At 39.7% G+C, this 23,225-nt stretch overlaps 1 protein-coding gene across 2 annotated transcripts in view; it reads right to left on the bottom strand.

Annotated features, from left to right (window-relative positions):
• CSGALNACT2 (chondroitin sulfate N-acetylgalactosaminyltransferase 2) overlaps nucleotides 1-23,225 on the bottom strand; it is a 32,957-nt gene that overhangs the window by 8,900 nt on the left and 832 nt on the right. The window contains exon 2 of one of the 2 annotated variants that reach the window (XM_086899688.1): nucleotides 7,045-8,276. In XM_086899688.1, the coding sequence (XP_086755814.1) occupies nucleotides 7,045-7,708 (664 nt within the window). In that variant the 5' untranslated portion in view covers nucleotides 7,709-8,276. The remainder of the gene's footprint in view (nucleotides 1-7,044; nucleotides 8,277-23,225) is intronic. The other variant, XM_086899687.1, reaches the window with a different exon arrangement.

The raw sequence follows: 23,225 nt of genomic DNA, 5'->3' as shown, positions 1-23,225 counted from the left end.
TGCCTGCCCTTAAGTCCTTCAGTAAGAATCTAGCTCTGAGCTAGTCCACAGTAAAATCTGAGATCATTTGGCCAGTAATCAACACAAGAAAATCACAATTTGTTCTGAGGGCAGAACAAATGACAGTAAGTTGCTTGACAAAGTCTGCAAAATCTGACATGAAGCATTTAAACAAAACAACTGTGTGATAATGCTGGAATGCTTTTAAATTGTTTTCACTGCTGAGCAGTAGTTAATGCTTTCTATCTGATAAGTAAGTGGTATTTTACTACACCCACAGTCTTCTAAAGACATAGGCAGACCTTCTGGACAACAACACTAGTCCCTCCAGAAACAGGACTATATGTTGAGAGATATTTCACTCCTAATGGGTAGAAAAAAAACCAACTGACTCTTTCAGAACATGGTCCTTTTACTTAAGGACCATCAAGGAAGGAAGTTAAACCAACAGACTCTAATTTTACACTACACAGGAAAGGACTGAAGCTCATCTTTGGTTTTGACCCTACTAAGCTCTGTGTTGCTAATTCCATATCTATGCTAACCTGACAGTAAGAAACAACGGCAGGAAAAATCCTCCATCAAAAATGCCTTATGTTCATCCCATCTCTGCTCTCCTCTCACCAGCAAGGAAAAGAAGTATCATCCAAAAGAACCACAAGCCATACCATGAACTGGCACTACATTCCAGTTAAGTGGCCACCCAGACCATAGAGAAAGTAACAAACAGCTGCATATTCCCAAGTGTGATGCACATCCAGCCCTCACAAGATGCTTTTCCATTCACCTGTCTGCCCCGAGCTGCCCCTTCTCCAAGCCAGTCTCCTCAGCAGCTGAAATCCCTCCCAGGCCTCCCACCCAGAAAGCAGCTGGTGGCAGAGCACAGAGTAGACAAGCCATTCTGGAAACACAAAAGGCTCTCTTTTGTACCCAGCATTGATATTGTCATTTTTGTTGTATTTTCTACAACCAAAATCAACACTGGACAAGGTATGTAAAAGAAACAGCCCTCAGCCTCAGAGCAGCTTGGGTTTGACTGTCTCAGGAACCAGAAAGAAGGGATGATATAGCTTTGGGTCTCTCCTTATGGCCAGGCCACTATTCTCCACGTTCCCTTCCCTTTCCATACAAGAAGCAAAGGACTGTGCACAACACCTGGACCTGACTTTTCTCTATATCCCAGATTCCATTTACAAAGAAAGAATCCTTTCCCTAAATCTACCTCTGTGTTCCTCTGCTCCAGCCTCCATCCCCAAACCAAACCCAGATGCATTCACTGATGTTCCCTCCTTCTGCCTAGCAGTCTCTCTTTTCCAGCAAACTCCTTACACCCCTCCCATCCTCACTCTGTGGTCCATCCTGTCCTGTGGACAAGCACTGGCAGACCCAATGGGAAACATGCATGGCCACCACAGAGGGGCTGTGGGACACATGGTGCAGCTGAACAAGTTGTGGGACACATGATGTAGCAGAACAAGCTGGTCCACAACACTGGAAGTCAGATGACTGAACCTCTTAACTGAGAGGCTTTTACCCTTTGAACAAAGTTCTGCAATGTTCTCCTTGAAAAGACTGAAATTCACATTTATGCTTCTGTCAGCACAGAGATGCGTAAGTATGTACCACGTTTTAATGCTTATTTTCAGATCATTGTCAATTACAAGCACTGAAAATGGTGTTTCAAACAATGAAAATCCACAAAGCTGACTGCCAGAAGGAGCAAAAGATTTTAAATCCCTCTTAACCCTTTTCCATTCCAGCCCTTTGTGCTGCACAGTCCAGCACTGTAGCTTGAAAACAGCATCTTGGTTATTGGAGCAGCTGATGCACCACTGTGCTTGTACATCATTTTCATGTAAGCAAATACTTTGTACCAGGACTCCTGGGGAAAGTAACATACAGTACTTTATATTTTATTATTTTCTCTGCTATCCAATAGCTATTTACAGATAAAAACACCATTGACAACGTAAGTGAAGTTTTTAAAAAGCATACCAGCTGCCAGGAGCTTATCTTTAATCAAAAGATAAGCTCAGATGTCAGTCTGCAACAGAAGGCTCTAGTACAGAATAAAATTTTCTAGATTAACTAAAAAAGAAAAATCAAAAGCAAAATCCAGTGCTGTAACTTCATATAGACCTGAATATGCAAATTCAAATCTGAATAGTGCCTTGCCAACATTCAAATGTTGAAATACGAGATTCCAAACTTTCGAATCTCAACATGCTACTAGAGCCAGACTTCTTTTAAATAGTATGTACCCCTCGAGTTATCCTCCTTGCTATGAGCTAGCCTCATGTTGCTAATCTACTAATTCAAATGCTTTTATGGGACTAAAGTTTCTATACACAGAAGCCAGATTTGAGAACAGCCAGAAAAAGAACCCACATCTGCTTTACTTCTTAGTGTATTCAGGTTTTTAACACTTGGAACTGACTCATTTAATAAAACCTGTTATCTCACCTTCCAACTAGCATGCACTGGCTGCCATCCAAAACAGAACTCCACAAGCAAAGAGGTAAAAAGCAGCAGAAATAATTTAACAGTTGCTATTCCTGGTCCACAAAGCTTTACTCCCTTTACAGAAGGTTCTGTTTCTCACCAAACAAATTAAACATAGGAATCCTGGGGATCAGTTACTATCAAAGCCAAAAAGCTGCTCTTCTATTGCCTTGAATATTACTTGTTTTACAACTACCAAGGAGGTGTTTGGTCTATGGAATTTAAGATGTATGACCTGATTTTCTTGGTGTGTATTAGAATTCTCCACTGAAGTTCCCAGGACAGTGGTCAGTTTCTGGTCTTATGCAGCACACACGACAAGGGCTGCTTGCTCAACAAACCATCCACTCTTCTATGGATGGTAAGCACTTGGAGCTGACAGCACAGGAATTTTACATGACAAGGATGGGTGGGGAGTCTTCCTTTTTGATGATGACCTAAAAGAAAGTTTCTAGACTTTGCCCAGCTCCAGCTGGAAACACAGAAGCAGGAGAAATGGACCCGAACAGCACTGCTAGATATTCAATAAAAAGACCTTTACTAGCAATTAGATAATTGCTACTTAGCTTCTGAAAACATGCTAGTGCTTCTGTTTTCCAAAGGTTAATTTTAAATGTTTGTGCAATGGAAGGGCTTTTAATCTCCTGATTAAAAAAGCTGATTACACTGCTAAATGTAAACCCAAATAAGCCAGTTACAGTGATAGTGAAGTGTGTCCATGAAGGCTTGTCAAGGCTTCTCTATCAACCATTCAAGACTCAATGTCACAGGCTTCTGGAGAAAGGGAACAGACAGAGGTAATATTATCTCCTCTGAATTACTCTCCATTTCTCAATATTATCAAATACTGATTTCAAAGAAATCTATTTTTAATGGAGTACAGTCTTAGAACGTGCAGTTCAGCGATTAGGTCCCTTGTTCATAATCCTAAAGCTATTCATTTGTGAAAATATGTAAAACTGCATCTTTTATCCTCTCTAGGGATACTCTTCATCCCTAGAGAATAGGATACTCTTGATTCTCATACACTTAGATCTAATGTAAACACTAAGGAAAAAAAAACCAAAACAACTTCAAAGTGTTTCTCAAAGAACAACTGCAGAACAAGACTTTTTTTTTCAGGTCAGATTTTTGTTCTGTTAATGTTAGAATTCTGGCAGTTTCATTATGGGTTGCTGAAAAGGAAAACAAGTACAGCAAACAGAGCTCAAAAATTTCCTGGTTTTCTCTTCATCAGCAGAGCAAATCAACTGAGCTTTGTGAAAAATACTTTGAAGTTTTCAGAAAGTATCTTTGTAGTTGTAATATACACTTAGAATTTTTTTTTTTTTAATTTTTTTTTACTTAGTGTTATTGTTCAAGGCCTGCATATAACCAAGATGTGGCTGTGGCAGCTCCACCTTATCACAATTCCAAAGTGGATTTGGATCATCACTTTGTCCTGCAACTCTAAAAATATTGTATCAGTTGAGAAAACACTTGGCCAGAGTGCTCCCTGTTGTGGATACAGCTTCCTTGCACCACTGGTAGAAGACAACATCTTCATGCAGAGCCCACAGAGGCTGAGCATGCAGCAAGGCAGCTGTGTGAACAGTTAAATCAAGGACACAGAGCAAAAATGCAGAGTGGTAACAAGAAAAGTTGGCAGCCATCAGCAGGTGTTTGGAACTTTTTTGGCCTGCACAGTGTTAAGAGTAATAAAAGACAGTAGATTCAGACTACCACAAATATTCTTGGCTAATTAAGTGTACTTTTTCAGAAAAAAAAGTTTGTTTAGGAAATTCCTATTTATAAAATAGAAAACAAATCAATTTTAAATTCAAGTTAATGGTATTTGTTGTGTCAAGTTACTCCAATATAGATAAATCCTAAAACACAGTATGAAAAAAATCATTCTTGATGTTTTTTCAAATGAAGACAGTGACATTTCACTGACTGGGCATCAGAGGCAACATAAATGCTGAGAAAGAACTTCAGATATATTCAGCAGACATTAAAAGACACCGCTAAATAAAGTCTATAAGAAAAGGTATTCTAAACTTACTTAAATAGTCACCAAATTCTCTAAGGAGAGAGTACCTGAAAGTACATATCACAAAAAATTCCTTGGTTCAAAGTTTACCCTATTATTTCACAAGTCTAGAAAAATAGCAGACATAATTTCCAGAACCAAATATTGACCTATATAAAAATAGCCTGTTGAGGTAACAAGCTAGAAGACTTTAGAACAAAAATGCCTATTTTTTGTAGCACAGTTTTGTGGGTAAGTTTTTGTATATGGATATACAGGAGTTTTGAGCAAAAAAATCCTGCAAGTCAGAAGATAAAATCAACTTATCTATACTGAGCATAAAATGTGATGGTTATGTATTAACTAATGCACTACCATGTTTTCTTTTGTCCCAGAAGTAAAAAAAGAAAATCCACACACCAAGTTTCTCAGCCTCCAGTTTCAAATTGCACAATACTCTAGTTTTAGTCACAAACCACTTATTACTAAATAATTGCCAACTGAAGAGGATGTAGAACTTGAATTATTTGCTTCAACTGAAGCCAACTTTAAAAACTGTTTCTCTAAATAAGCAACACTAATTCAGTAATAATTTTGACATGCTCTGAGGACAGCTACAGGAGCTGTTCTGACTTCAGCTGACACAACAAGTCTGCTATGCAATTTGATCCTACCAGTTTAGGACAGTGTAAGGGAGTAGTACTTTACAAACAGAAAGGCATTAGTTTTTCAACTGGACTTCCATCAAAGGGGGATGCACAGGCAGTGGAGGCAGAGTGCTAGAGCCTGTTCATGGGGCTGCAGGCAAGGACCTGAATGTACCAACACCTGCTGAGTCTGCTTCTTACCTCTGGGTTCTGGAAAAATAAGCGTGGGGAAAAATATGCTACCATTCAGAAGATGCCTTTTTTTGCTGGCTAAATTAGCCAGTAGTATTTGCACATAAAAAACCCACAGAATACCCACACAGCCCACAACTTCTGTCGAAGAAAGATACTAGTAGATATAGATAATGCTATGGCTGGTTGCTAACACATCCATATGCAGCATAAAAGACTTGTCTTTCCCTACAGTTCCTGTAACCCTGTGTTGGAAGTTACTGTCTTTACAGAAAAATGAAATCACTTTGATTTCCAAAAACAAATACTGGTGTGAAGAGAAGCAGAGGTATGAAGTAATATTCTAAGGTCCTAGAACTATTTGCTTTCTTGAATGTCTGTTATGAAAGACAGTACACTAGAAAATCAACAGCTATTTCAGTCATGGTAAAATAAAAATCTACTTGAGTACAAGCAATATCTAGAACATCAATGGGAAAGTGGCTGAATATTTAATGTAGAAATAAAGTGCAAGAATAACTTCCCCTGGGAAAAATAAAGAGGTTTTTAAATGAGAACTGTACTAAGAGCCTAACACAGGCTGTGTTGAATTGACCCAGCTGAGTGGATTCCATGCCCTGCACCACCTTCTGGAATGAAGAAGAGAACTTGCATCAAACTTTAAAGTCAGTAGCTGTAAAAGCAGACTTTTTGCACTACAGACCAATTACATCATCTGGGACTGAAAGAACCCATTATTTCAAAGCCAACAGTACCTTTCTCCAGCATGTCTGCTTAATAATACAGACATCAGTATTTACTCCAGAATCCCTTCTACATAATGGTCCACCTTTTGGCTTTTAACAGCAGCATGAACTATATTTAACACAGTAAGTGTAAAGCAGAGTTACTAGGGCAGCTTTTGATAATACTGATCTCCATCAGTACTTGCACGAGACCATACTTTGAAGGCCACCTGCCATAGGATTTGTCACTACTGCATCTTTTAAGGGCCTTACAAAGTGCTGAAAGTTTAACTGCTACATATGCCTTTATAATAATACGTGTTCTGCAATTAAACTTACAGACACTGAGACAACACTTAAGAAAGAACAAGAGAACAGTTCAAGGCTGCACAGCTTAGCAGACCCCATAAGTGTATGAAAGGTCTATTCAGAACACCAAGTTCATCAGCTGACAGGCCCAGAACACAGCCTCCTCCTCCCTCCAGTATGACTGTGTCAACACTAAGAGAGTCAAATGCCTGAATATTAACTAAAAGTGGTATAGAGATGAGTGATCAAAAACCATGTAGCTTCATAGTGGATTGCTTAATTGTTCTGGTACATGAGAGATGAATCAATATCTCCCTCCCACTGCCATCAGTGTCACTGAAAGTCTTTCTGTTATTTAGTACCATAAGCAGCTGTGTCACACTGACTTTGGCTACAATTACGAATGCACCCATATTTTAAATAGATACAGCTTCCCCTGTACACCTCTTGTGGTGAGCCCTTCTGAAATGCATTTGTCTCTCCACTAAAAACCCAAGCTAATGAAGCCGTAATATTCTCATTGTTAGAAATAAAGGGTTCTTATTGTGCAATTACTCTTCAAAACTCTATTCAAGTAGGTAAAACATCTTAAAGTAAAAACACCATTTAATGCCTGTTGTGACATTCTGCTAAGGGGCTGGGAAGCATGTGAACATACCTTCTATAAAATCATTTTCACTATATAGCTGCCTGTTTCCTACTCCATCATCTTCATCTTGTCCATCTTCTTCATCTGGATTATTGATAACTTCTAGGCCAGCCTCGATAACTTCCACCAATTCATCTCGTTTATCCTTTCTAACAGGTTTCTCTTCTGGATGCCGAGTGAGCCCCATCTCCAACTGGAATACTTTCATGGATGTAAAGCTTTCAAAAGGAATGACTCCATACTCACTAGGCAGTTTGGCCCCCACGCTCACCTCAGCTTTGTCGATCTGGGAATGAAGAAACTCTAGGAGATCATTGGATGTTTGCTCTTTGGTGCCCTGGTAGTTCATACCATTGACCTTTGGGCTCTTTTTTTCCTGCAGGGACTTCAATTTGTCACTCATTTCCTGAAGCTCTTGCTTTAGCTGGGCAATCTGACGTTTCAGACTCGTAGCTCGGTTCTGATAATGCTCTTCTTGCTCCTGCAAGAGAGCTTGATAGTATTCTTTACCCATGCTTTCGCCTACAACACCAGGCAGAGATCCGTTGCCATCTGTTTGTGGAGCACACTCCAGCAAATACATGAGCAAGACTAAACTGAATAGTAAAGCAAGGCCCACCAATAGCCAACGAGTCCTGGCTTGAATTACTAAGCCTCTTCTGGGCATTCTCATATTAATTCTGTTTCCAATCCTAAAAGATGACTTATCTGCTCTTGCTTTCCAGGGGACATCACCCCACACTTGAAATCTTAGAAAAAGAGAGAAAACATAACTGTAATAGCTACTACAGGTTCTGCTAACATAGCTGATGAGCAGTTTTCAAGCTTTGCATTAATCAGGTGTTATTGCAAAGACGTAAATCAGAAGTTCCTATGTCATCCATAACCATCAACTGTAAGTCTGGTTGACGCCATACAATTTGTTCAGGATTTCCTACCCCAAACAAAAAAAAACTGCCAAGAGGGAGGAAGATGGAAGATACCAGCAAAGAATCATATTTCCATTTCCTAATTCAGCCCTAGTTGAAGTGGCTTAGCTTATTTGATGTTTTATGAAGGAAATCTGCAAAAGTAATAGACAGCAATTTTCCCCCCCCACTGTGTGTGAGAGCAATCTACAGTTTAGTAATAGTAATTTTCATTGGCTAGTCTTGCTTTTCCTCTGGCACTTGAGTATTTTATTCCACTTCCCCTCCTTTCCTTGGAATCTGGGGATTGAGTCAGCAAAATGAAGACAGAACCTAAAATTAAAAGAAAGGCAATTAGAACTACAAAGCAGACAGTCATTGGAGAAACACATGAACAAAGTTCTAACATATGCATGCAAAAGACTGCTGGTTTGGGGAGTGAGAAAGGGAGAAAGAAAAAACATTTATTTCCTTGGCATTACCCATCAGCAACTCCCTTTGACACAGTGTCTGGAAAATAATAATATGGACAGTCCAATAAAATGCATTTGTCACACAGCTAGCCAAAGCAGTAACAGTTCTTCTAGTCTCACCACGGTTTATTTCACATTTGTCTTAACTCCCCCGTTCTTCCTTGGGCTTCTGTTTTGTTTTACTCTGTGAGAGGAAAAAAGATACCAACAAACCCTATGCCTTTCCTACCCTTCTAAACTAAAAAAACCAAAACCAAAAAACCAACCAACCAACCAAAAAAAAAAAAAATCCATGAACTATTTTGAAGTAGCAGAAACTTGCAATTTCATTTGCTTTTACTTTAGGTAAATATCTTTCAGGGTATAACTGTTCACTCATGAATAAAGTATTATAGATTTAAATATCAAAGTTTACAGAAACCACATTTCAGATTAAGTCAAATTCAGCAGAAATTAAAATTCAAACGCCAATCCCTGACTGATGAAAGGGATCCTGAAATTATCCATCTGCTAATACTTCCACCTTCTGATATGGTTAGGGGAGCATGAAGAGGCAGTGACCATTTTCATGGGTCACACTCTTATGTGACTGACCAAACCAGCCTAGAGCAAAAGACCAGAGAAACAGACCACAGTTATGCAAGAGGAGGATCCTACACAGCACTGAGAGCCAGATAAATGTTTTACAATGACAGCAGAAAAACCTAAGAAGTAAGCTCAGTGCATGTTAGTCTACTTTCAACATTAATAAAATACTTTCATTTAAAATTTGCTTGTATAAAATAAGTGAAGCTCATTAAAATTTATCCAGGGACCTATTAGCTCTACATCCATTTTGACTGTGTTATGCAATTAGGGTTTGGGGGAAGTTCTGAGAGTCCCAGTTTAGTTTCACTATCCTTATGAGACTAGGAAAAAAAATGCTCACTCTCATACTCCTTCTATATGGGTTAGACAGATTTATCTGGCACTTCCAGGTGCCACCCACGCCCATCTTATGCCGACCCCGTGGGTCAGTCAGGGCACCACAACGCTCCCCATGTGTTTACAGCAAACACCTGGCACTGTGTCTCCCCAGTCGGGTCTTTGTGACACTCCTCCCTTCCCATTCAGCTTCCAGCACCAGGATACTGCTCCAATGTGAATTAGGTACCCCTGACTCACACTGATACCCCTGATACCAGCGGTATCATCATATTCAGCATCTTCACTTGTGAGAAAGCTCCAATTACAAGGCCTGAAAGATTAAGTGACTTACTCATACCACCAGCAGCAACGCCTGCCACAGCCAACCCAAAGTTTGCAGGCATATCACACACACCAAGTTTGGGGCAAGAGCTGCACACCTTGAAATTGTCCTGCTGAAGTCTATAGGACTGCTTGAAGCAGCTTTTAGTATTCGTGGTGCTGAAGTCCATGTTAATAAATAATGTACACAGATTATGTAGAAAGTCTTAATACAACTGATTAAAGACAATTACTCATCTAAAACTGAAGCTTTTGGAACTCATGGAAAGCTACTAGAGACTTTGATACAAAAGAAGTAACAGTTTTATCAACTGAATACTAGATAACAAGCTTTCCAGTCCAGACAAGCCAGAAGTTAGTCACTCCTCCCTGCACAAACACAACACTATATAAATGCAAGTTGAACGCCTATGAAGGGTGATCAACACCAGCTGTATCCTCAGACTACTGACCAGTGTCCAGATGTGATGGATCAAGGGAGACAGAATAAAAAAATCTACAGGATAAAACCAGTTCACAGAAATGACACAGGATCATCCCAAGCTTTCTTTAGTACAAAGTTGTCCATATGAAGTTTCTTTACATTTTTTACCAAATTCTTCTTCTGTTAGACTGCAAGGGGTGAAGCCACAATTAAGAGCATAAAGACCCATAAGTTTCTTTACACCTCAGTAAATGCTAAACTGTACTGAAGCTACTCCATGAAGAAGCTGATACATCCTCAATCAGTAAAGGCATATTGAAAAATGATCAAACTATCTAACTTGTATAAAACACCAGTAAATCAAGCCCCAGCTATTCTAATTGTCATGAACTGACAAACTGCTACCTCTGAAGATGGAGCATTAGTTCTAGTAGGCTTTTGTAATCAATCCTACAAAATCAATCTAACAATAAATTGCCGTGTGCTCAACTTTGAGGAGACACTTTATTTAGGTCTCATTCATGTCTTAGAAGCAAGGGACAACAGATCTCCTGATGTGGTGTCAAGAGGACACAATGTACCAGGAGATTAAGATCCACTTGGAGAATAGCAGGGGGCAGAGAGAGAACTCTTGTTCCTCAATACCTTTCCTCACTGTGGCCAAACAGACCATGGTAAAAATCATGGTAAGCATGGATTAGGGAGGCCAACACACCCCACGGGACTGCTGCTGGGTATCTGCAGATTTCTGACCCTTCCCACAGGCATCTGACCTATTTACAGCAGGGGGCTGTTTGGGGGAGCACTGCCCTGAGGGGTGCTCAGGGAAGAGATACAATAAACCACTTCTGAAGCAATGAGAGCTACATAAGCTGGGCTGTAAAGAGCTCACTGGTACTTTTCCTTCTAGGCTCTAATTATTCATTAGCTGAAACCCTTTATCTATGGGCTAGTGACAATCCTATTAACAAGACAGCCTTTTTTACAGAGAGAGGCATTGCCTATTTAGGTTTGGCCGTTTTTTTTGCAATAGACCATAAAGAACAGGCGTTTTTCCCACTAGAGCTTCACCGTGGCCTTTAAAGGCTAGGGATGTTTGTGCAACCAGTTATGCTGAACATTAAAATTTTAAATTGCACATGGAAAGCTGAATGGGTTAGTTTGCTAAAGCAGTGGGAACTGAGCCAATCGACATTTTCTTTCTTCTTTCAGGATTACTTCTGCTGAGGGAAGTCATCATAAAGAAGACACATTTCATCTTGAATACTTCAAAGAGTGAGTGAAAGCAGTAAGAATCTTCCTTCTTATCCCACTGGAAAAGAAGGGCTTATGAGTATTCTATCGCACTGTCCTCTCTTTTCAGAGGAAAAAAAAAGGGGGGGCAGCCCTGTTTTTGCATATTTACAACTCAAATTTGATATGAATTTGGTCTGACACAGCCCTATTTTAGGAATTCCAGTAACTAGGCTGTAGAATATGATTACAAGAGAAAGCAGGCTGTGAAACCCCAGAACAAGCAAAAGCACATGGGATCCCAAAAATCACAATAAGGAAACTAATTGGGTTACATGGAACATTTTAAAGTTGAGAAAAAAGGACAGTAAGATTACCAGGTAATAAGTAATCACAAAGAAGTCCCTAGAATTTCAGTGCTTAAAGATTAAGTTCCAAAACTTTATATTGCACATGCTGGTATTTAATTTCATATCAGTTCTTCAGAACATGTCTATTTGCAATGGTCTGTATGATCTCCAAAGAAAGAGACATCTGAGGCTTATACAATGTTCATGAAGATCTGCTTGTTTTCCTAAAGCACCTGCTTGTTAATTCTTTTTGCATTTCCAGGGCCTTCCCTATATTCAACAATGGAAATGCTTCTATTCCTTACAAAAAAGTTCATTGATTCTTTAAGCACAAGGGAATAGACCAGGATGCTAATTGAATGCTTTACATTTATTTTATTATATTAGCATTCTGGTTTTTTTCCTTGTTGTAAAGGGTGAGTACATCTTTCTGAAGTGAGGAAACATTAACACTTAAAGCAGTGACCTAATTCAGTATGAACCTGGCTTCATACCAGACCATGGGGACATTCCTTGCGTGAGCATGCTTTACTTTAGACATGTCCTTTTCATTCAGCATGCCCTAGATGGTCACTGTTTAGCTACTCATGAAATTCCAGCTGAGAGTTATTTTATTGTTCATAATTTCATCCAGATGCCAGAGATAGCCACTGTGTTAAGCCTCGTCCATACACATATTTTTCTTCTTGGCAAGTTATACAATGAAAACATAAGGTCCAATCTCATCCCTTGCATATTCCCTTCTTAATCTGAACAACAGTGCCACTGAGAACAGAATAGCTTGGAATGTCAGAGGAACACTGTGCACACCTTTGTCTTCTCACTTGCTGAAACCAAACACAAAGCAAGCTGGGCATCTGCTGTTGCAGAATCTTTGCATAAACTCCAGAGTGAAAAACCTCAAACCATACTTTAAGTGCCACATCATCACTGCTCAGACAGTCCACTGAGGTACAGTCTCAGAAAAGACAAAATAATTTCTCCAGGGTTTTATGACACAGTCCTAGCTGAGCCAGTACCTAAGTCAAACTTGTCAGCTACTAGGAAGAAAGGAAGAGAAAAAAAAATTCACAAGAATTAATCGCTTAAATTCTCACTTTCCACAGAACACTAGTCAAGAATCTCACCCTCTCTATTGACAGTCTTACAATTCTGCCATCTGATTTTCAGCTAGTGCTCTGCCTCCCAAGCATACACACATATGCATTGCTGGATGGGAGAGAAGTTAAAAGCCACTATCAATTCACGGAAAGACAACCTGCATTCAATAAAACCAACAGGAAAGTGAAAATAATCACAATATATTTTAGACCTTATCAGTTTCACACTGAATTCTGAAAAAACTGAAAATTTTGCTTGTACATATTTCAACCATTGCCCATAGTAAATCAATCACATCAAGCACACGCAGCAGCTTATTTTCAACTTTTTCAAAGTTTAGAGCATGACACACTGTTCTAATTCATCCCAACTCCCCCCTTTAGTTGGTAAGCACTGAATTTCAGTTTTACTGCTCACTTTACCTGGTTGACACCAAAAGGAATTCTTCAAGCTACCTCTTGATTTTCATCAGTTTCCTTTCCTCTGCCAAAGCTAGAGTCCCATGGGGGAAACAGGGACAACGATGACTGTACACTGATCACTGAGCAAGTCACTTCATTTTTAATGAAGGACATGGAAAAAAAAATGAACAGTGGTGAATTGTCCACATTATGAACAGCCTGTGATAAACTTTACATATATGCAATAGGTAACTTCAGACATTTCTTTAGCTTCTAAATGGGAAGGAAAAAAAAAAATCATGCCTTTGGCACAAGGACCATTCTAGAACTCACAGTACACAAGAAATAAGTAGTTCAGGCATGGGAACCATAGGAAAAAGTTACTTCAGTGAAGGGTGCAATGATCACAGGATTTATTACTCAGAAAATAATATTCTCCATGCAAATGGTTACTCTTACAAAAAGCAACATCGTTGTTTTGCCAGCAGAAATGCTGTGCTCCAAAATAAAATTAAGACCAAACCTCCACAAATTTCCACTGCCACATTAAAGACTGCAGTATACATGGAAGATATATCAGGTTTCTTATCTCCCTTGTTTCATGTGGTAGATCAACTCACTCTCAACACCAGGGAGATAAAATCAATAAAAAGCCCTGCCTTTTCCAAGGACCAGATCCTGCTTATTAATTACATCTTTTCAGAATATGCAACTAAAGCAATACACTTAGTACTAACTTTTAAAACACAGAAACATAGAAAAGAGTAGGGTTTCATTTTAATAGCAGTGTTCAATCATCTTAAAAATCAAAAACAATGAAGCAGATCACACTCTTTACAGCTTGCCCAAACCCTCTCTTGCAATTTCTGCCTCAGTTTCAAGTTCCCTGGAATGTGTTTTTACAACAGCAACACAGGCCAGGGGGGCTGCAGGAAGGACCCATCCTGCTCATGCACCACACACCCCTTCCCTACCCCATGTACATGGCCAAAAAATAAATCAGCTTGCCAAGCTGACAGAATAGGAAATACTGTGGGGTTTATTATCTCTGTTCTCAGAGAAAGCAAGCAGGTGACACCCAACAACCTAAAAATGGTGGTATTTTTGCCATGACAATACCTGGAAAAAGCAGTCACGCTGCCATCCTTGAAGGAAATATTAACTGTACTGTAGTGGTTTAAATGCAATTCTTTCATCATCTACTGTGAAATAACAAGGAAAAAGAGCAACCTTTTGCTGAAGCAGTTTTGTCACCTATAAGTGAGAGAAGCAAGCAAGTTGCAGCTTGTCCTGGCATTTGATGCTCCTAAACAAACCTTAATCTATTACATAGTTAAGTAGACAAATGAAAGAACAGTATTATTCACATTATTTACTTTATACCTAATCCAAAGTAAGCAATGAGCTTATGAATAGAAGTCTTGCTTTGGCTTCAGTGATTCCAAAGCAAGCCCAGTTGTCTGGAAAATGCTGAATTAAGATTTAAACTTGAAACCTAACAAGCTACACCTTAATCATACTGGTCAGTATTATTCCATTTCAGATAACACCAGGAAACAAAAAGTGCTCTCACAGTCTATTTATTGTTTTTATGAACAGAGACATCTGCTTGGCAAGAAAAATTAGCTAAAATGTCCTAGGTAGGACCAGCTGAAGGAATTTCATTTGCTTGCTTGCTTGTTTTAAATCTCATATCAAACTGCTATCATGAAAGGCTCTTCTACCTCCAGCTTTCACAAGCCAGTAGCTTTTCTATATGACACAACTTTTCCTATAGCTTACATTATTTAACTTGTGGGTTTCTGCACTGCTGTTGGTGCTATTCCTCTTTTTAAATTTGGCAAGAAAACCACAAACTCCAAGTTTGGTGAAGCATGTCTTCTTCCCTTTACTGTCAGGGAATTAAACGAACAGCAGTTTTATATAACTACACTTACGGTGTCTACTTTGTTGGTTGCTAGAGTTCAACCTAGAAATAAGAACAGAAGTATATGAGCTACCTTAGCAGAGTTATCAGGGAAGATCTTTCTCCTGGTATTCCAAATATCTTGTAAGTAATGCTGTTTTTCACACAAGCATTAGGCAAGAACCCGGCCTACTTTTACAACAGGCTTTGTTAAATCCTTATTAAGGACACATAAGGGGCTGCATAAATTTCAACAGCAATATTTGAGTTCCTGGGCCAGGGCACAACACCTGAGCAACCACACCCAGCAGTCTGTCCACTGAAAGGTGGCAGAGCCTCCCAAGAGCCTGTGCAACACTGCTCACCCAATGAAGGGAAACAGACTGTGGAGGACAGCTTAAGCAAAACTAAATCACACTTCTTACAGCAACTGCAGCTTATCTTCAAGCATGCACCGTAGTCTCAACTAGGCCACGTGCTGGGAGATGTTTATACTTCTTTCTATAGGACAGGGCAACAGCTGCAGCAAGAGGCAGAAATTAAATTTAAGATGCCCAGCAATGCCCAAAAAAGTAATGCTGTAGGTAGGGCTTTTTTGCACAGAAAACAGCCTGCTTTAGAAAGACAGGAAACCAGTTACGCTTAGCAACACAGCATCACCTTTAATCAAAGTGAATGAGGAAAGGTGAAATATTCTTTAGGCACACAAAGTGTCTAAACAACTTTAAAGGCCCCAGCTAAATATTTCCCCCACAGAAGATGAGCATGCTCCCTCAAATGCAACAGAGTAAAAGGGAAGTGGTGATCCCAGCTCACGTGCACAGCATTTGCACAACACACCTACATTTTCATTGATGCCATGTTCTATTTATTAAAACCAATTGATGAGAATGACAGTATTCCACTGTTGAATGGTAGCTGGCAAAACCAAAGATATGAAAATAATGTGGTTTTCTTGCAATTGCTTCACCTGAATGTAGTTCCACATCTAACTACATTCTCAGAATCAAGCTATCTTCTGTTCTCTCAGATCTCTCTGTCATCTACTTCTCTATATATGGAGATCAAGATAGCATAGCTACTGTAACCTAAACATAGTGAAAATATAAATGCCAATCTATGTTAACTCTTCAGCTGTTTTTTAAGAATAATTGCCATTCAAGTACATGCATGGAACCAGTGGAAGACTTCTCAATGTGGGAGATAAGAATAAAGGTCATACATGCAGTTTCCTCGTACTGTAAAGCAAATCTGAAAATGCTGTAGAGTAAAACAGATCCTTTGAGGCCCTCACAGGTGGTTCTCACATGGAGATTTCTTTTTCTTAAGTTATGAAGAGATGAAAAAGGGCAGTCCATACCCAGAGTGTTCTTTCTAACAGCTGCACAGCAAATTGGCCAGTGTTTAAAAAAAAAGTCAGAGACTTAATAATGTGGATGAGTTAATTTTTTTTTCCATTTTTTGGAATTTTTTTCTATGGTAAGAGTGACACTCTTTTCAAGGCTGAAATATTCCAGACTATGATGTAGCTGTAGCAGTTGAAGTGAAAACAGACAGAAGTTAAATTTTCAAGTGCATCCAACTTTCTTAAAACTACTTTCAAACTTCTATTAATACCCATCTTAAAAACAGAAATGTTTATAGGAAATTGAAATTTAATAAAAAAGTTTTGTTGGACAACTAATATACACCACATCAATAATCTCACTGAAGACAGGATTTATTGCCAAATTCTTGGAGGGCTACCTGGACCAGGGAATATTTGTACCTAAGTCTCCTCAGTGCAAGTTTGAAGACCCTGAAGTGAGGAAGACATTTCTGTACATTTTGTCTAAGTGGTAGTTTGGCCTGAGAGTTTTAAAATAACAAAAAACAGTTTAAAATACTGCTTGATCCAGAAATCCTGAGAAAATGCTGCTTTGAGAATCAATCACCCTCCTGTTTTTCTTATATAAAACTGAATCAGCTAGCTGAAATTTGCATGTGGTTTTCAAAACTGTGCTCACTTTGTTATTCTTCAGTCCACAATCAAAGATGGAAGGAGGAACACAAACTACAAATGTTTTTAAAAAGGCTAAAATTCAGCGTAGTAGTTCAGGTTCTGCTTTCAGCACAACAAATCAACGGTGAATACGTCACCAGCCATGAAAGCTGGATGCCAAACAATTGAGAAACATCTGGTGCATTCCAGAAGCACAGCTTATGTCATCTGTAATTTTTCAGTCTGACATTATAACTAAGCATTAACTTACTCTTAAAGGACTAGCAATACCAAGCTTCACAGGAAGAAAAAAGCCAGCAGCTTGTCAGAACTACCTATCTTGGTATTTTTCTTGTATTGAAAAAGTTGCCAGTATGAACAACTAGAAGCACCAAACACTGAACACTTTGCATTTTGCTGCTTCACCTCTTGTTTTGTTTTTCAAGTCCCTGAAGTCATTCTTTGGACCACTTGAACCGCCTTCCTTCCCCTTTTGTTGAGGAAGAGATCCATCGTGGTTTGATGGGGAGAGAAGCCAAGAGTGTTTGCAAACCTCTGCTAAGTTTTTGCAGGTTCCTTGAACTTTTCATTTGTAGTGTTCATATTTTACTACTATTTTTTTTCCTAACTTTTTTTGCTTGTTTTGCTTCACAGCAGGGACATGCAGGTTGTTACCACAGACACTTGTCACAAGTGCAGTATTTAACACACAGTTCTACTGGCACCAACTTCTATTGCACTGTTTGAACACTGGTTTAAAGTTGGGTTTTTTCCTTTCCTTCTTGTCCCCCCACACAGTTGATTTAAATCCCTATCACTGCCAACTGCCCATCTAACAAAAGCTCAGGTCCTTAAACTGAGGAGGAATTCTGAAGAGTTAAATGCGTAAGAATTCAAAAACACTGGATTATGTCCAAAATCGAATTTAAAAAATCCAACATAAAGAAATGTGCATAGCAGCACTTGAGAGAATCTAATACAGTATTTTGGATGTTAACACCCAAACACTGGGGACAGTGGGGCAAAGTTTGGCCTGCAGAGGCATCTTACTGGAGCAATGCTTTGACTGTGCTGGGAAGAAACCTGCCAGCCTCTGTCCAGCCAGCACTGAATGCAACCAGTATTCACCCTCCTACTTCACAAATTGTGTATCTCTTTTTCAGAAGATTTCTACGTGCATCAGGAACTCACAGAGCACATGAAAGAAGGACTAAACTACTATCACTCAGCACTCTTAATTTTCATGCTGCCAGAGCACAAGACATGCAAGGCATCTGCTGCCCCTGGGGCTGTGAGCAGCATCAGCGGTGCTGACAAGTGCCATCCTTCCTGACACCACTGCTTGGGGAAGCCTTTAGGAGACAGCACAAGTGCTACCACAAGTCATCTAAAAGCTGTCACCCAAAACACTCTTACAGGACAGATTTTATTTCACAGAAACTTATGTCTTAGCCTCAGAACCGTTGGTTTACTCTGAACGGTGCTCAAGACTAGCGTTTTGTATTTTCACAGCGTGCTTCAAAACACAAGCTCATTTACATCATTTCCTCTGCTTTAATTCAGCAGTGTTCCCAACAAGCTTCAATTGCTTCCTGTGCATTGCTGCTCAACACCTGCCCCTGCAGCAGCAACGCAAACTGCACCCAGAACTCTCTAAGTATTATTTCTGCTGTTTCTACAGGGAAGATGCAAACACCAAGAACGAGCACCGGGGTAGAAGAAAATCTGCCTGGTTACCCATCTGGCTGCAACTGGCTACCACACACAACACACCACAAACACAACATCTACACACACAATTAGCTCAGAACCTCTGTACAGCAGCACCTCAGCCATCAGCTTTAAATTTTCATGGCTTCCTGCAATTACACACCTGAAAGCCAGAAACTGTCCTTCCATTTCTTTGGCAACCGGCATCGGAAAAACTATTACAGCCCTTTTACATGATTAACTGGGATTAGTCAACACCAAACTGCTGTAGATTCATACACAACCTTTAGGAGAACACAGGTATCCTATAATTTTGGACTTCTATGAAAGCACTCATCTATTGTCTTGACAAAAAACACAATTAACAGTGCAGACATACTAACCACATTTTGTGGTTGATGTTCATTTGTCTAATACAAGAAGCAGGTGTCTATATAAAAGAGACTCATCTATTCAGCAATTTTACTTGGAAATACAATAACTGCAGGTATTGTATTTCTAAGCTACTTTTCACTCCTCCCTGTTCTGCACTGTATTATTTTAACAGCAAACATGTGAGAACCAGCCTGGAGCTACGTTCAGCAAAAGGAGACGACTGCTGCCAGTGACAGGATTAAAAGTACGTGGGTAGGACCCATCTCCGGAGGATTTGTTAGCCATGAGAGAATTTTACTTCTGCTCTACAGCTGGCACATTAGTTTCCTTGAACAGAAATTCCCTTCAGTATGCCAGAGAAGAGTAAAATTACCTCCCCTAGATTTTGAGAGAACAAGTGCCAAAAGTGTCTGCCCACCAAACCCTCCCCCAGCATCAGCCCTGGCGTCCCTACGCTGCTAAGGCAGCTACAGCACTTCCGTTCTACACACTTTTTCTTCAGCTGCCAAGTGTGTACTTGTACTCAGGCTCCCACAGAAAACATTCTTACCCCTCCATCTACTGAAGCAATGCATTGATGGGTATTTTAGGTCATTTCTGGCCATAGTAGAGGAGCTGATGGGAAGCCTCACTTTTGACAGCAGTATGCATATGGTAGCTGTCGGGTGCTGATCTGTGCTTTCCCGACAGCTGCCCTAAGTGACATCCCAACCAGAAAACCCAGTACCAAAAAAGAAGGATCCTCTGCCAGGAGCTGCTTCACCACTGAAACACCACCATTTAGTACAGGGAGGAGGAAAGGTAAGAACAAAAGCCAACCAGACCTGCCCTTTACCACCCACTCACCCCACCAGTGAAAGAACTAAAGGGGGGAAAAGGCTGAAGTAAAACAGAGGCAGCTCTGCCCCCGCTGTCAGTCACCAACACTCTCCTCAAAGACACCTCTCTAAGGAGTCACGGGCACCCTCCACGGCAGGCTGGGCAGAGAGATGGGCTCCAGACCAAACAAAACCTTCCCAGGAACACAGGAAGGCTAAAGGAAGCAATCGGACCCAAGAACACCGTGCTGGAAAGCACCTACACTGCAGGCAGCCACAAATCAGTGAACAGGCCAATCACTACAGTCACTTTTTATTACAGTTGGAGATGATTGTCAGGAAATAGATTTACAAAGTACATACAAGATTTCCTCAAGATAGTTTCCTTGTGTCATCTGATTTGGATTCTCTGAAGCTCACTGAAATACCAACTCTGTTGATGCTCCTCCCAGAGCTCATATTTGCACTCACAGCTTGAAATAACTTGCCAGTTTTATCAACTTGGTTTTAGAGGATTTGGTGTGTGAATGGAAAGAGCCTTTTACAAGTAAGGTAAAGCAGAGATTGTTCCAAAATATTATTCCACCACACCCCATTCAGAAATAATTGTGGAGTAAGTGGCTCCTGCCAGCCTTGCCATAACCCAGAGCTGCAGCACAGACAGGGGAGAGAATACAAGCCTCTCACAAGTATTTTAGTGTGCCATGTTTCCACATGCAGCATTTACCTTACTAGAAGGTAAGGATTAGGGGAAAAAAAGCCATTTTCCTTTTCCCTTGAATCTCCCATCTTTAGTGCCTATATATAGCTTGCAATTATTAGCTTATTACTCTTTTTAAAGCAGTTTCTCAGCTAGCAATGACCATCAGAATACCCAGTTTAGACTACACACACCACAAAGTATTAGATACTCAAAAAATACTAAGCTGAATAATTTGCCTGTTTACATTTTTAGGTACACGCAATACCTGCAGCCTTGCAATAAAAATTTCTTAAAGTGCCTGGATAAAAGCAGAATCTAGCTGCACCTAAAATGGGCCTCTAAACCAGGGTCTAAAACAGTACCCTGTTCAACTCCTTTTGTACCAAAAGGCACTCATGACTGGAAGGCTGCAACTTGCAGAATTTTTCCTGTCCTCAAAAAACAAAATTCCAGAGAGCTTAATAAAAAAGAAATCAAAGATATTAAAGTAAATGCACACTTTCAGTTTTTTGGTTTTTTTTTTATGAGCTATAATATTAATGGATGTGCTGGGCTTTTCTAATCGTCATTCATCATCTAATCATCATTCAGAATGAAACTGTTGTGGCAGACAGTAAGAAGTGCCTTTCCACAAATTTTTCTTACAAGCTGTGGTTCCAACTCAGAAATAAAACTATACTCCCATTCCTTTCAAAACGCATTCTATTTCTTTTATAAACATCTTGAGTTCTGTTGTTTTATAAACAACATGTGTTCTGGTCTCATTTCCCCATTTCCAGCACTAAGCTTAAAAGAACGTAATTAGATACATAGATAAAGTGCAGTTATTTGTGGTTTGGTCTTTTTTCTAAGAACAATACTCTCCTGAAAATGTTTTCTTCCCATTGTGCCCTCTAAGAATTATTTTTTTTTAAAAAAAGAAAGTCTTGTACTCTTGAACCCATGCCTATTTTCTATGCTATTTTTCCAGAAGCAAAATTATTATGGCCTTCTCCCAGACTTTTATTCTGGAGGGCTGATCCTTTAGAGGGCAGATGAGCTAACAAAAAGCCAAGGACATTATCAGTTCCAGCACTTACCCAAAGCCTGACTTTCATCCCACCTCTGATCCTGTTTCCGCATTATTTAAGGAGAAAATACTGCAAGTCATGAAGCTTGCTTCATAATGACAGGCTGCTTCAGAAACAAGAAAAATATTGTGCAATTTGTTTTCTGCAGTGAAAAAAACTGACCTCATATTTCTCATACCCACCCTCCTGGGAGTTTAGTTTTATCTTTTTTAAAAGTCCAGGTGATTCTGATGGATTCTTTTTATAAAGAGGATCACAGAACACTTCTGGCAAGCAAGCATGCATGAAATAGCAGACTCTGATGCAGGGGTTGAAATTCTTGTGCCAGATATGCTTGTGGGTTTTCTTGGTAACAGACCACAGCTACTTATTTAACCATGCCCTCAGATGATGTTTCTCACTGACTTGGGAAGACCCTTATTCTGGGGTTGGAACATAAAAGCAAAGAATTTAAATTCAAAAGTAATTTGGTGCAACTTCTACCACAATGTACAGACAGGTTTGGGGGGGTTACTATTTTTCCCTTTATTCCTTGCTTCCTTAAGCCTGAGAAAGACCCTAAAACAAAGTCATGGGAGCAAGAAGGAAAAAAAAATTCACGATCAACTAATCTTAATCACACTGAAGTTTTCACATGTTTTCTCCAGCAACAAACACACTAAAGAATGTCTGTTTGGGCTGTACAGTCATGTACTTCAACAACCACTGTTGTTCCTCCCGTGTTCAGCTGCTGATGGTTCATGACTGGTGCTGTAGCAATGCTCAGTGTGGCTCTCTTGATATTTCTGATAAGGACTTACTGGCACACAGTCTCCCATAAAAACCTCAGGGTGTAACTGAGGCTCATAGCTAACACCCCTCCACAAAACACATCTACGTCCACTGACAGCTACTGGGAATACTTCCAAACTGCTGTCTTTGGTGCTCCTTGGGGACCCACTATTTAGCTAATAAATAAAAGAAAGACATAAGTTTCCTTCAAACACACTAAAGCAGCATAGGAACTTACAGCTAGTGCATGCTGGAAAAGAAGAAACAGTCCTATGAGGCCTAGCATTACAGTCCCCAAAGAAAAGAAAAAGGGGGAAAAATAAAAAAGGTATTTTTACTGTATGACCTGAGAGATATTGATTCAGTGTTGAAACAACACTTTTTTCTGCAGTTCTTCTGAGTGAGAAGAGAATAAAGTTAGTCCTTATCCATCATCTACAAGTTTAGCAGAAGAGATCAGTGTCTCAATTTCCACCTGACAGAGGGACTTGAAGAGAAAAAAACCACAAACAACAAAACCACAGAATAACACTTCAATGAAAACATGAGCTATCAAGCTTAAATTTCTACACATTTAGGGATAAAATGGTCTTGAGAACTGCAACACCCCTCTCCCCATTTCTGCTTTAGCATTTCTGAATTAATTGGCTGGTGACAATTACACAATTTATTTTTATGTTCAATACCAAAACGTTCCAGCTCTCTCAGTTTGCGAGAG

The sequence above is a fragment of the Cyanistes caeruleus genome, chromosome 8 (genome assembly GCF_971803275.1).
Source record: "Cyanistes caeruleus chromosome 8, bCyaCae1.hap1.1, whole genome shotgun sequence".
Taxonomy (NCBI): domain Eukaryota; kingdom Metazoa; phylum Chordata; class Aves; order Passeriformes; family Paridae; genus Cyanistes; species Cyanistes caeruleus.
This window is presented reverse-complemented; position numbering and strand designations above follow the sequence as displayed.